The 13714-nt window shown below is 42.0% G+C and overlaps 1 protein-coding gene across 2 annotated transcripts in view; it reads left to right on the plus strand.

Moving 5' to 3' along the window:
- LOC132516863 (microtubule-associated serine/threonine-protein kinase 4-like) overlaps positions 1-13714 on the plus strand; it is a 160681-nt gene that overhangs the window by 136758 nt on the left and 10209 nt on the right. Inside the window, exons 21-23 of one of the 2 annotated variants that reach the window (XM_060143042.1) lie at positions 3951-4151; positions 6853-7082; positions 7634-7756. In XM_060143042.1, the coding sequence (XP_059999025.1) occupies positions 3951-4151; positions 6853-7082; positions 7634-7756 (554 nt within the window). The remainder of the gene's footprint in view (positions 1-3950; positions 4152-6852; positions 7083-7633; positions 7757-13714) is intronic. The other variant, XM_060143043.1, reaches the window with a different exon arrangement.

Consider the following 13714-nt stretch of genomic DNA (forward strand, 5'->3'; position numbering starts at 1 on the left):
TTCTCTGTTGTGGGTACAAAGGCGTGCCTTGCGGAGTTGCATCTAACTCAAAGTTACAAGTAAGCGACTCTATTAAATAGTCAAATGGTCAAACTTACCCTCAACAATGTCGTAAATCACCACCCGTAAGGTACCGTGTAAGCCAGTTTTCCTTCTGCTGTTGAGACGGGTGGTTGTTTCTTTGGAGGAGTTGGTTTTTGTCATGGGACCACTTATACCCAATAACCAAGCAGTCTGCACGTGAGACCCTCAGTGCAGCAAGATGCTTATTCTGTTTGCAGAGCTGGCTAGAAACAGAGGCTGATGAGAATCTCAGGGACGTATAAAAAAAGAAGACAAGCAAGAAATTAGGTGGGCAAACATCTTGTATATATGATGGTAAAAAAAAAAATACCTCATACCTCGATCTATACTTTTGAAGTGTTTTACTTCAAAAGTAACTTGGATATAAAGTTTCTTTAAGGGGAAAAAAAAAAAAAGATGCTTATTCTGTGAGGTTCACGGATGGAGCGGGGAGAGGGGAGTCAGGAATACCGACACAGTTCAAATCGGTGTCTCGTGCGCCTATGAAACAACTCCACTGCACACAAGCTGCCTTCCCAGCCTCTGGATAACTGACGCAAATAACCCTAAGACATCTTTGGGTGTGTGAGACAGAGTGGGGCTTGGGCCTTTCCTATAGGGGGCGCTTTATGGTGTCACTTTTATGTGAAGTAAACCTTCCTGACACCAGGAGCGGTATCTCCACAGGTTTTTAAAATGCTTACTGTATCATGGTTACTTGGGGCCTTTAATCACGGAGGTGTCCTCATTAGATGATCGGCCTTGCGCCTCCCTCAGAGCAAGTCCTTGAAGTGCATTTCAAATATTATTCGGTGTATAAAAATTTTATGCGCAGCATGTCCTTCTACAGAGCAATGTGTATTTATGCTTAAAAAATAAAAACGTGGATATGGATTAAGGTTGCTATGATAAATGTTTTCATTAAGCCATATCCAGTATGCTATATTGATAACCATGAGTGATTCCAAGAATTTTCATGAACAGTTTTTTAACTTACTGAATATTCGTGGTGTAATGTTTTCATCTTGTTTTGAATCATTTCAAAATTACAAATTTTACAGGCTGGGTTTATTTCCGCCTCCCTAAAAAGTCTGGTCCTGTGTAGCTTCACATGAGCTTACAGTTGATCGTGGGGAAGAATGCTATTGGGTTTTTTCCTTCTCTCTCTTCACCCCAGTTCTGTTTCCATGTAGGATAGTTCCACTTGTCCTAAATCAGAGAGCCAAGAGAACAGCAGTGAAGAAGTAGTGTAGAAACAAGCTAGTAGTCTAAGATGCCTGACCATTTTTAGTTCATCTTGGTAATCAGATCAAATGTAGATGTGTCAAGTGTTTTATATTTCTGGTTACTAAATTCTCATCTGTTTCTTAGTTATTATTTACTCTGAATAGAGTTACCTCTGCTTCACATTTATTCTTAATATGATGAATTGTTTATGATCTCTTGGTCTCTTCTGCCTACTCACTATCAGAAAGGTAGGAGGTAAAGGGAGGGGAATGGTGTCTAAGCATTTGATGGATTACTTTCACAATTAAAAACACAATCTGTCTATATACTGCTATGCATTATGATGAATAGATTCAAACCACCTTTCTCTCTGTCTCCCCCATACACACACTAAAACTAATCAAAGACCTTGGGGGCCATACAGAAGAGAGAGATGAGCCGATCTGCTCACAGCCAAGGGTAATTAGGGAATCTGAAAACCGTGACTGTAGTGAAATTAAGTTTGTTGATTTTTATATTGCTCCACCATCAAAAAGAAAGAATCCTTGACATTTACAGAACATTAAGGTGACGTTATCTACCACTGGCAGAAAAGAAACACACGTTTATATACAGTGCTATGAGATGAGATGGCGGGATGAAATGGCGGAGGCAAGAGGGAGGGATGATGAAAGAGAACATTGAATATTCACACTCTGGCATTTAGGGAAGTGCAGCTTTATACCTGTCTCTTTTTTCATGACTACAATGTATTTGAATCAGTGGAAAGTAAGTCTTGAAGCTTCAGGTGTAGTGCTTGAATGCATCCAACAAATTATTCATTGTGAAGAGATTCAGCTTTTCCGTTTATGCTTGTCCGTGATCCCATCCGAGCCAAATTAGAAAGGAGAAGGGAGTGTGTAACTTACCCAAAAGTAAACTAAACGTTTTTTGAGATACGATTTTTTTGATTTGTGAAGCCGTTTTTGTCAAGTCCCTCAGCAGTTGATTTCTTCATTTAGAGTGAATAGAATAGATAGGCTGTTATGTGGGGCTGAATTTGGCATATGGAAGTAGAAAGGTTGTCGATATTTGCCTTAAGATCGTCTTCCTTAGTAGGTCAGATGGGTGTCACATGGAAGTTTGTGAATCTTACCCTGTACCTACGGCACAGTAGATGGCCATGAGCTGTGCTGTGCCCAAGCCCACTGTCCCAAGTCCAAGCCTCCCCTTAGCTTGGACCCCACCTGAGGGTCTGTGCCACCTCTGTGAACTAGGACCAAACGTGCCGTGCAGTCGAATGATGTGTATATAGCGCTGTAACAGAAATGTTAGTTAAGTCTGATTAAGCCTCTTCTCTAGGCAAAGAATGTCATGGTCAGCACTTTAAAATGTGCTGCTTGGCCTTTCAAAGGATCATTTATAATGGTATTAAATTCTCTGTGTGGATTGTATATCTTAATGTGGTGATAGTGTTGATGATTTTTAAAGCACAGGAGCCTTATAATATAGCATTTAGAAGGAAAAAGAAGATAAGCATTGTTTTTTTCTGGACAAAGATGTATTATCAGTGATTAAAAAAAGAAAGGAAAAAAACCCAGAAAACTGATAGCCTGTGAAAGAAAGAATAGGAGAAACCAAAACGGATGGTCACTTGACTTTTTTCAACATGTCACTTCTGACAAGAGTGAAGAACTTTCTTTACTCTGGGCGTGTGCAATTACCAGACTGGTATTGGTGATTTTCCATTTCTGCATCCTTCTACGTGGTTACATGTTCTCTTATGTTCCTCTGCTGAGGGAAGTCCTAATTTTTTAACTTAAAAAAAAAAAAAAACTCTCCAGTGTATACTGAGGATTAATAAAATTAAAAATAAAGAAGGTGTGATGGCTGGCTTAGAGGGGGACAAATCTTTTCACTTCCAGTAACTTCAGGGCAGATCAGCATTTGGCACTGTCTAGTCTGAAGGCAAGAAGATGTAGGGAACCATTGGGTACCATAGTGAAGCATACCCTTTGTCTTGTCCTGTGAGACTTACAAGGAGCTCAGAGTGAAAGCAGGTGTGGGAAGTCAAAGGCGACACTTTAGGCACTTTTCCATAAGTTACAAACCTGAGCCTAAGTGTGAGGTGTGGCCTAGAAAGATGGTAGGAGGTGACAGTGGGCATAAATGTCCACGAAGTGACTAAATGATGTCCACATAGCAAAACCCAATATTAACAGCACTGCTAATGATGGTCATTTGTGTCACAGGGTGATCATACCATACGGCGGGCGTTGTGCGGTTCACGAGCTGATGTTTGGTTCGTGGCCTTCCGTGGTGGGGTCGGGGGGGAAGAGTTGTCTCTACTAGGGTTGTAAAAGACAGATTCTAAAAAGTAATCTCCTAGTTAAATGGAGTCAATTGAGAGTTAGTGGACTTGTGTACAAGTAGAACGAAATCTGAACGGAAACCTCTTTCATTCTTCCTCCTCCGCACCACTTTTCTCAAACCGGTCACATGATTTTCATGTTTGCCTGACACCACATGGACTCATGAACCACATGGGCGTCCGTTTCCCAGCGTTTGTCCTTCCTTCTCTCTCTCTCTCTCTCTCTCTCTCTCTCTCTCTCCCTCCCCCTCTCCCCACCTCTCCTATCCCAGATTTTCCTGAACATGTTTATCCCTTCTTCTTTGTACAGTTGGCAGTTTTTCAGAGCACTTGGATCAGATAAATGGACGAAGCGAGTGTGTGGACAGTACAGATAATTCCTCCAAGCCCTCCAGTGAACCCACTTCTCACATGGCTCGGCAGCGATTAGAAAGCACAGAGAAAAAGAAAATCTCGGGGAAGGTCACAAAGTCCCTTTCTGCCAGTGCTCTGTCCCTCATGATCCCAGGAGGTAGAGAGACATCTACTTGCATGACATTGTGTGATTTGTGCATGCTCACCCCCTGCCCCCAGTTTGCAATGCTGATTGACATACAAGATGGCTTGAAACAGTAGTGGGTGCTGTCCTGGCGCAGCCCTCCAGAGTGTCCCCCTGCAAGACCTCCAGAGCTCCCAGGGGCATATGTGGTTTACTCCTCGCTTCTTTCTGCAGCAGGAGATGAGGCAGACTCTCTTCCCACAAAGGCTTATTTCTTTTATTTGTTTTCTTTCCTTTTCTCCCACGCTCCCCAAGTGAAGTGATAAATTTCCCTCTTCTGAATAATTTTTCTTCCCTAGACTGTGCATCATTTGTACCCTTTATGGAGCTGTTAACAGCATCTGTGTTGGAAAGCTAAGTATAGTTTTTCTCATCTAATTAACGAGGAAATCGACACAGAGAACATAAGTTTTTCATTTCTGGGGATGCAGAGTCCCAGACAGCACTGAAATTACAAGGTTTACCAGCCCTGTCTGTTGGGTTATGCTTCCTCCTACTGGTATTATTTTCTACCCTATATTAAAAAACTGGGCTTAATTAATGGTTTTGTTCAGTTGCAGTATGTTTCCACAACCTAGTTTTGCCTCTGCTAATCACAGAGTCTACAGTAATTTCACTGGCTGAGATGAAAATATATACCCTGGTGGTTACGATTTATCACTCAAATGACAGTAAGAGAGTGGAAGTGGCAGTCGAATTATACTGCAGATGGCTTGCAGTTGGAAGAATACAGACCATGTATAAAAGAGATTGTTTACATTGTTGAAATTTCAAATTCCTGCAGAAAGAAATTGGGTAAAAACAAAAGCTCCCTGGGGGGTAATGCTCACTGTAGCATATGCTCATTTCTGGGAAATGTCTGTGTAGCACCATAAAACAAACACCTGTCTCCCTAGTTTGAGTGACTATTCATAACCAGAAGGCAATGGCCCCAGTGCAGCTGCAGTCAGGAAGGTAAGTGGGGTGTGGTCCAGTCCACTTTGAGAGCTGATGAGAAAGCCCACATCTTGGTGAACGTAGGTCAGTTCTTCAATCGGAGGAGATAAGGTAAAATGTACTGAGGTAAAGGGTCGGGGGCCTGGCTCTTTTAGCAGTTTGGATCTGTGTATCCACTCTATCTTCTTCCTGCCTTTGCATGTGTTGACGTTCCCTGCCCACCGGTGTGCATCTGTTCACCTGGCCTTTGGATGAGACAGAGGTAGCCAGGAAAAAAGGGTCAGGATGCCGCATGATGTCAGAAAGTGAAGGAGCTTGGATAGTGATACATTTAGCTAATTGTTTCCCTTTGGACAGACATAAGCGTTAGAGCAAAAGATAGTCGGGATACTTTCAGTTTGCTGTGGCCACGATGTTACCGAACCCCAAGAGGCTTCAGCTGCGCTGGCCCTTTGTAGCCTGACCCTGACTGAGCTCACATTTAAACCTCAGCATCTTTTTGTAGGTTATTCTTTTTCACACACACACACACACACACACACACACGCACGCACGCACGCACACACACACACACGCACACGCAATTTCACATGACCAGTTAGCATCTGTTTAGATTCACATAGATGAAACAGTGATAAAAGCTATAAGTGAAAGTGTGTTTGTTCATAAAACAAGGAAAACAGAATAGTATTGGTGTTGAAGAATATGAAGGGAGTTCTTCTTAAAATTTCTCTATCCACCTGCATTATCCTCTCAGAAACCTTGCTAGAATTATAGGTAATATATGAAGAGAATCAGTTCTAATCATAGTAATAAGGAATGATTCTTTTATAGAGAAGTTAACATGACAATGTTTTCTTGATCAAAATTGTTTAATCAGTACTAGTTCAGTAATATTATAAAAAAGCAGAGGTAAATTGATGAATTGCTTTCCAGGCCAGGTTTTTTTGAAAAGAACCATGTTAACGTTATTTAGGGCAAGATTTGGAGGCTGAGTATCTTTTACTATCGTCCATACAGCCTTCCCTGTGTGAGGGTATACCTGAAATTTGTGCACCGATGATTTGTTTATTTACTTATTTATTTATTTATTTGGGGGGCTGCATTGGGTCTTCGCTGCTGCGTGCGAGCTTTCTCTAGTTGCAGCGAGCAGGGGCTCCTCTTAATTGTGGTGCATGGGCTTCTCATTGCGGTGGCTTTTCTCGTTGCAGAGCACGGGCTTCTAGGCGTGTGGGCTTCAGTAGTTGCAGCATGCGGGCTCAGTAGTTGTGGCACACGGGCTTAGTTGCTCCGCAGCATGTGGGATCTTCCCGAACCAGGGATCAAACCCTTGTCCCCTGCATTGGCAGGCGGATTCTGAACCATTGCCCCACCAGGGAAGTTCCTGTTTCTTTAATTAAAAGAAAGTGTATTAAAAGATCACAGTCAGATAGCAGTGAAGTTTCGTGTGTTTTTTAATTTGTGTAGAGAACTAAGAAGTTGTAACTTCAGAATGTGAGTTTAAAAGTTAGTTTAAAAAGAGGCATTTCTGAGATTTCTTTGACAGGCTTCTGTCAAGTTACCAGTTACCATGCTAGTTACCAGTATAAATATTTTTATATTATTTCTTCTTTATTGGAAAGGAATGGATTTGTATTGTGACTGTCCTCCCAATCCCAGCAGGGCTACCTAGTGAGGGCTACCTGAGAGCAGTTTGTGGGACCAGGATGAGCTGTGATGACTGGCTTCTCTGTTGCAGATATGTTTGCTGTTTCTCCACTGGGAAGTCCAATGTCTCCCCATTCTCTGTCCTCGGACCCTTCTTCCTCAAGGGATTCCTCTCCCAGCCGAGATTCCTCAGGAGCTTCTGCCAGTCCATACCAGCCCGTTGTGATCCACAGTTCAGGGAAGAACTATGGTTTCACCATCCGAGCCATCCGGGTGTATGTGGGAGACAGCGACATTTACACAGTGCATCATATCGTTTGGGTAAGACCGACAGTCTCTCTTTCCGGTTAGTTTTTGTTCCCAGCCAAACTGGAGAATAAATATGTCAGCTGAGGCGTAGTTAACAGCAAATGATTTTTCTCTTAAGCTGGCATTTGGGACCTGTTTCATACTCCTGCCCTTTATCTGTGTGGTGGGATTGAATTTAGCAAGAGTTAATTCTTTCTCATAATTCTGTTAGTCTTCATATCTGATTAACCACTCTGCATACCAAGCTGGTAGAAATAGTCAAGGATAGTCCTGTTTTTATCCTTCTTTCATTCTTCTTTTCTTAGATTTTTTTCCCTAGCCTTCCTTTTTTTTTTTTTTAAGTACTTTCTCAGATCACCTGAAATTGTTTAAGGAACTATAGAAATTACCCTATTTTAGGATGATGACAGAAAAAGAATAGCAAACCTTGTCTTACTGGTTTCCTCTTAGGAGCTCAGGATCATTTGCTGATTAACTCAGAACACTGAGCCACAAGAAACAGTAGGTGTCAGGGTTGTCATTTGTTTGCTTACTAATATATATACTCTCCTCTTGGACTTTAGAATGTAGAAGAAGGAAGTCCAGCTTGCCAGGCAGGACTGAAGGCTGGGGATCTGATCACACATGTCAATGGAGAACCAGTGCATGGACTCGTCCACACAGAAGTTATAGAGCTCCTGCTAAAGGTACTATCTTTTTGATGTCATGGCCATGCAGATGAAGGAGGTAGCCAGAAAGAACTAGTACCAAGAGTTCTTTGCTCGGGGTCTAGAGTTCTATATGACACATCCATACACACTCAGTCTCGTTGCTGAGAGAATATTCGGTAGTCTGTTTAATGTAAAGGCAAAAATAACATGAATTTTTTGGTTTTATATCATGAAATGCACGCTCGTATATCTGCACAGTCACTTCCTAATTTAATTTTGCTTCTTACCCTGAATTACAAATAGAGTTCTCTTTGTTTATGTACCGCACATAGTAAAATCTGTTTGGAAATCGTCCATCCTAAAGGCGATTTTCTTCAGTAAATTTTGTTCTATATAGCAGAAGACAAGGTAGTATTAAACTGTGAGGTCAGATCTGAAGGTTGAGTCTGAGAGTTGGGTTTCCTTTTGAAAGGTAGACCTGTGAATATATAACATACAATATAAATGATAGAAATAGGTGGTAATGGAAGAAGGGATTCTAGCGATCATTAGGCCTTTTCCCATTCATACGTACAGATGAATTTGAATGTAGATCAGTTTCTACTTGGAATGTAAGCTGATTCAAGCCAATGGAGTACAGAGATCCCAAGAAGCCTGAGTACGATAGAGAGAGACAGTCTATACTGAGCCTCTCCTTTCTTTGGGGTTATTTGCTCTGCCACCTGCTGACTACAGAATATAAAGTTATGGCTCCAAATATGGATCTGGTTAAAACAAAGATAAATTTGAGTTCGATTTTAAGTTTTTTCAAGGAAAGAAGACTATCTGTGATCAAAAATACAGTCTTTAATTGTAGGATTATTTTACAAGTCAACAGATGTTTACGGATGACCTCTGGCTTTTGTAAGCACTGGGAGGGCTGGGCTATAAGGGGCTATCAGAGAGGCGTGAGCCATGACCTCAGAGAACCTGCAGCCTATCGAGAGGCACAACAGAAACACATACGTGTCATTGAAACAAGGTACATTCAGACTGTTTCCAGAGCACTCGCTCTGAGGCAGGTACCACGGTAGATGTTGGCAACATAGGAATGCAGGTATGGTCCTTGCCCTCGAGGACTATGGGAGATATAGAAGAGTTATGCAAGCAGATAACGTTCAGCTTGATCAGCCAGGGGCCACAGCAGGGGGAGGAATCCCGTACTTTTGGAGAGAAGATTCTGTGAATAAGGAGAGTCATCACAGAGAAGTGACACTGAACTGGAACTTGAAAGAAAATTAGGATTTGGAAGGTAGTGCAGGTAGGTGGGTGTACAAAGCCTTTGAAAAGTAAGTACAGTTAAATGACTTTTCTTCTTCCTTCTCTCATCCCCCAGCCAACACAAGTGTATTCTTCAAATGATTCAGTGTCTGGCCTAGGTTCCAGGAAGAGGAATAGCATGCATATTCAAAGGTCCATTGTGAAGTGGCCGATTGTAGGAAAGTTATTGCTGTTGATCAGTTCACAGCATTAATGAAACTTTGGTCTTGGCCTCAATCCCCATTGGAGTTGAGGCCGGGCTTTGCTATCCTCCATACCTACAGGTGGTTCCCCTAACTCTAGTCAACTTTCTCACAAATGCATCCTATACTGTTGGGCTCCCTGATGGCTTCGTCACTGGCGGACCATCAGGGTAGTAGCTGTATTTTGGTATTCTCAGATGCTTTTTACACGATGTTTTATACTTGCAAACTACTTCACAAAATCTCACGGCATCCTTAGAAAAAGGCGGAAGAGCCATTACGTAGGGCTGTATGTATATTTAGGGATACACGTGCAATACTTATTTATCTTTCAGACTGTGAACCTGATAAGCGTATTGCGTGTTTCATGGCTGCAGCTTTGGTTACACTTACCCTCACAACTTCAAAATGAGCCTGCTATGGAAGCACTAACTTACTTGCACAAGGAAATAGAAAGTCACGGTCATCCGGTTCAGTTCCCCACAGCTCTGTGAATCCCTGTAAATGTGCCCCTTCAGTGTCGCCTTAAACCTCTCCTGCCACAAGGAGTTAATCACCTCCATCCAGCTTGCAAGTAGCTTGTTAAAAAAGAACTTTGTCAAAGCACCGAAATCTCTCTCCAGCCGCTGCAGTGAGGGGTGGAGGCCACATGGACCCAGTCATATCCCCTGCTCATGTAATTACCTGCCCAGTGTAGCCTCCCTAATACAGAAAACTCTCTATTCAACCAGGTTGCTTTCTTAGGACAGCGTTAGTTTAAATCCCCAATCGTAAGAGAAGCCCTAAAATATCACCAGCCCCTGCCTCAAAATTTCCTTTCCCTGAACTCTGGAGAACCTCTGGAAACTAAAATGGGGACCATCAAATAGCATCGTTATTACCATCTTCACATATTAGCTGGGCCCCCAAAGTGTGAAAAAGTGTGCGAGATACCGAAGAGTCACACAACAAATGACACATATGAATAATAGGTAATCGAGAGCCTTTACATGAATAAACTCAGGTAATCCTCATACCTTGTGCATAGGGGCTATAAATATAAATGTCCCCATTTTACAGGTAAAGAAATTAAAGCAGGGAGAAGTTAACAAAGCAACCAAGGTTATCTGCTAGGAAAGAGCAGAAGAGGATTTTCATCACGGCAATGCAGCTCCAGAGCCTGTGCTTTCAACCAGCACGCCACTGTGCTCTGTACATGAAGTCTTCTGATTGCCAGTGACTTAAGTTAATACAGTCCAACGTTCACAGGGGAAACAGTGGCAATACTAGACTATAATCAGAGTGTCAGACAAAAGGAACAAATTGTAAATATGGCCCAGGTTCTAAAGGAGAGAGGGCTTTCCACCAGGGTGGGCAGGGGTGAAGAGTTAGGGGTTTTCTGTGCAGGGCTGTGAAGGATGGGTGGACATTTAGTGTATGGGAAGAGGGTGTAGGACGGTCTGGGCAAAATAAAGAAGATGCTTAAAGACACAAGGACAGGAAGCTCAGAGTGCTTGAGGTGCATGAGTAAACCAGTGTGGCTGGAGCCTGAGTTCGTAGCATCTGGGATGAAGTGTGCAGGATGGCTGGGGCTGGATCATGGAGGGTTGAGTCAGGGCAAGGACACACGTATGCAGGAAGAGTGCTGTTCGCCATGTGCGTCTTGCAGAGAAAGAAATGTAAAAACAGTCTAGCTCAGTGAAGCACCCAAGGCCAACTGATAAACTAATGTGGAGTCAGACTGAGAGAAGAGACTGAATAGCCTGACTTCTGCTTTTGTGTTCAGTTCAGCCAGCTTAAAATAATTTCCCTCCCACCGTGCACTAATCACACCAGTGGTTTAAAGTAAAACTTAACTAATGGAACATTTAACAGTCTTCTGGCCCCATTTCGTTGTTATTTTTTAAAACAGTGCTGCAGAATTTCCCTAATAAGAGACTGCTGCTTCTTCAAAAGAATTTGTTGAGGTCAGTAGACCCAGTAAAACACAGTGTGCCGAGTTCTGACAGCACTTGCTATAGCCGATGGATCCACCAGATGGCAGTCTCCACAATTCTCACCTGTTCTCCATAAAATTATAATATTTTTCAGTCATTTACTTACCATTTTTGTAATCATTAACGTTTCCAACCAAATGTTTGCACTCTGCATTTTTTGTGTGTCTGTATTTCCCCTTAGGGAAGTTATCTCTTTGTGTATTTCCATAAGTCAAGTGAACTGTCATCTGGAACAGCCATATGTAGAAACGAAAAAAAGAAAACTGGGTTTGGTTTTACAGTGGAAAGGGACTTTTGTCCAGAACTTAATGACATGCTCTGATTCAGCAAACCCTGGTCATAACTTTTCTGGTGAGGAATGTTCAGCATTTATATTATATTTTTTTCATATAATGTTGACGATATTTTTAAAATTTCTTCTTGACAGTCTGATACGTTGATCATTCCTTATATGGATCCAGTGCCTCGTTCCCTCACCACCACTCTTTAAGTACAAGCTGTGCACTCTGCTGGGAGGAAGAGATGGAAGGGATCAGGGCATGCCCCTGCCCATGAGGAGTGGGCAGTGTGGGGTGAGGGGCGGGAGAGCCAGATTTGGGCTCTCCCACTGGGCTCTGTGACCTTGGGAAAAAAGAATCTCAGTGTCTCTGAATCTCTTTTCCTTACCTCTCATCGAAAAATAATAATCCCTTCATAGGGTTTAAAAAAAAAAAAACAACCCTCATGACTTGGTTGTGAAAATAAAGTAAGAGAATATATGTGAAAAATGCTTTAATATTCACAATGTGCTTTTAAGATGCTCAGTGGCATTGTGAGCCTCTTATAGGTAAAGATATAAAAGTCAGTGCTGAATTGTGTTAGAAGGGGTGGAAGTGGATTCAAGCTTAGATGGCTCATGGGCTCTAGCAGCCCCGGTGATCATTGTGGCTCTGTGTCCACTCTGTATATGATGTAGAAAAGGACGGAAGGAACTTCAGTGAAAGATGAACTCCCGTCATGTTTGTTGCCCCTTTCCTTCCCCTAAGGCACGCAGGAAAAACTAAAACTTTAGCCTGGCCTCGCTCAGTTAGCCTGGCCTCACTCAATTTGTAAAGAGAAAATCCCATACCAAACAGCCTTCAATGGTAGGCCTTTCATACTTCAAAGCTGAGTTTTCAGTTTAAAGAATAAATTGAATGTCAGTCTCTACTATCAGGTTAAGGTTTATTTTTAAAGTTTTGGCATTTGCATATAAAACATGTACTTTATTCTTTCAGGATGAAGAAAAATTGTTTCTCTTGTTCAAGTTCAAATCTCATTTCCCTAAAATATTTTTTTACAATTATGACATTAAGTATGGGATTATATGTTCTTAAATATATAAAGAACTCTAAAATCAATAATACCAAGACTTTCTGATACAAAATTGGATGTAAGACATGAACAAATCGTTCTCTAAAGAAATAGAAATCATCGAAAATAAATGAGTCAAAGTCCAGCTTTGTTAATAGCCAAAGAACAAAGATTAAAACTTGATGTAACTTTTTCCTGTGAAATCAGTAATCTGTTTAATGTTAATATTCAGCTCTGACAAGCCCGTTCTATGGCTGCTGCTCGTGCGCTGCTGGCAAGAGCATGAGGTGACATAACCCTTCTGGAAATTAGTGTATCACCAGGCCCCAAGAGTCGCTAAAAAGTCCACCTAGACCCTTTGCTGCGTGTATTGGGTCTAATTATGTAATCTAAGGGAAATGTCAGAGGCTCGGACAGAGATTTAGAGATAAAGGTATTTATTCCAACCCTTACAAGAATTGCAAGATAGAAAACAATAGCTGTAGGAAAATAGTTAAATTGTGATTCACCCATCTCATGGAATATTTTTAAATAGCCAGTAAAAATCATGTTCTTAAGGAATATTCAATGACGAAGGGCAAGTTTTTCAAAGTTAGGAAATGTGAAGTGAACAAAAAACATAAAACTAAATATGAGATTAATTTAATTAAGATTTAAATTATTTATAAAGTGTGTCTATATATATATACATACTTTCTACATGCCTGATAAGAGACCAGCAGGAAATATACAGAAACGTTACCAACGTTAGCTGGGTGGTAAGCTCCTCAGTGATTTTTTTTAATATATATATGCTTTACTCTTTTCTTCTTATAATGGCACGTATTACTTCCCAAGTTGGGAGGGAAGGTGGATGTTGATATTAAAACAATCTCTGTTTTTCCAGTCCCCAGCCCCCATCATACTCAACTCCCCATCTCTTAATACCGCTTAGAGCTGAGTTGCTAGGCATCTTCCAGGCACAGGCCTTTTAAAAGGCCCTTCTCGGGCTTCCCTGGTGGCGCAGTGGTTGAGAGTCCGCCTGCCGATGCAGGGGACGCGGGTTCGTGCCCCGGTCCGGGAAGATCCCACATGCCATGGAGCGGCTGGGCCCGTGAGCCATGGCCGCTGAGCCTGTGCATCCAGAGCCTGTGCTCCCCAACGGGAGAGGCCACAGCAGTGAGAGGCCCACGTACGGCAAAAAA

Source organism: Lagenorhynchus albirostris, chromosome 3, assembly GCF_949774975.1.
Source record: "Lagenorhynchus albirostris chromosome 3, mLagAlb1.1, whole genome shotgun sequence".
Lineage (NCBI taxonomy): Eukaryota > Metazoa > Chordata > Mammalia > Artiodactyla > Delphinidae > Lagenorhynchus > Lagenorhynchus albirostris.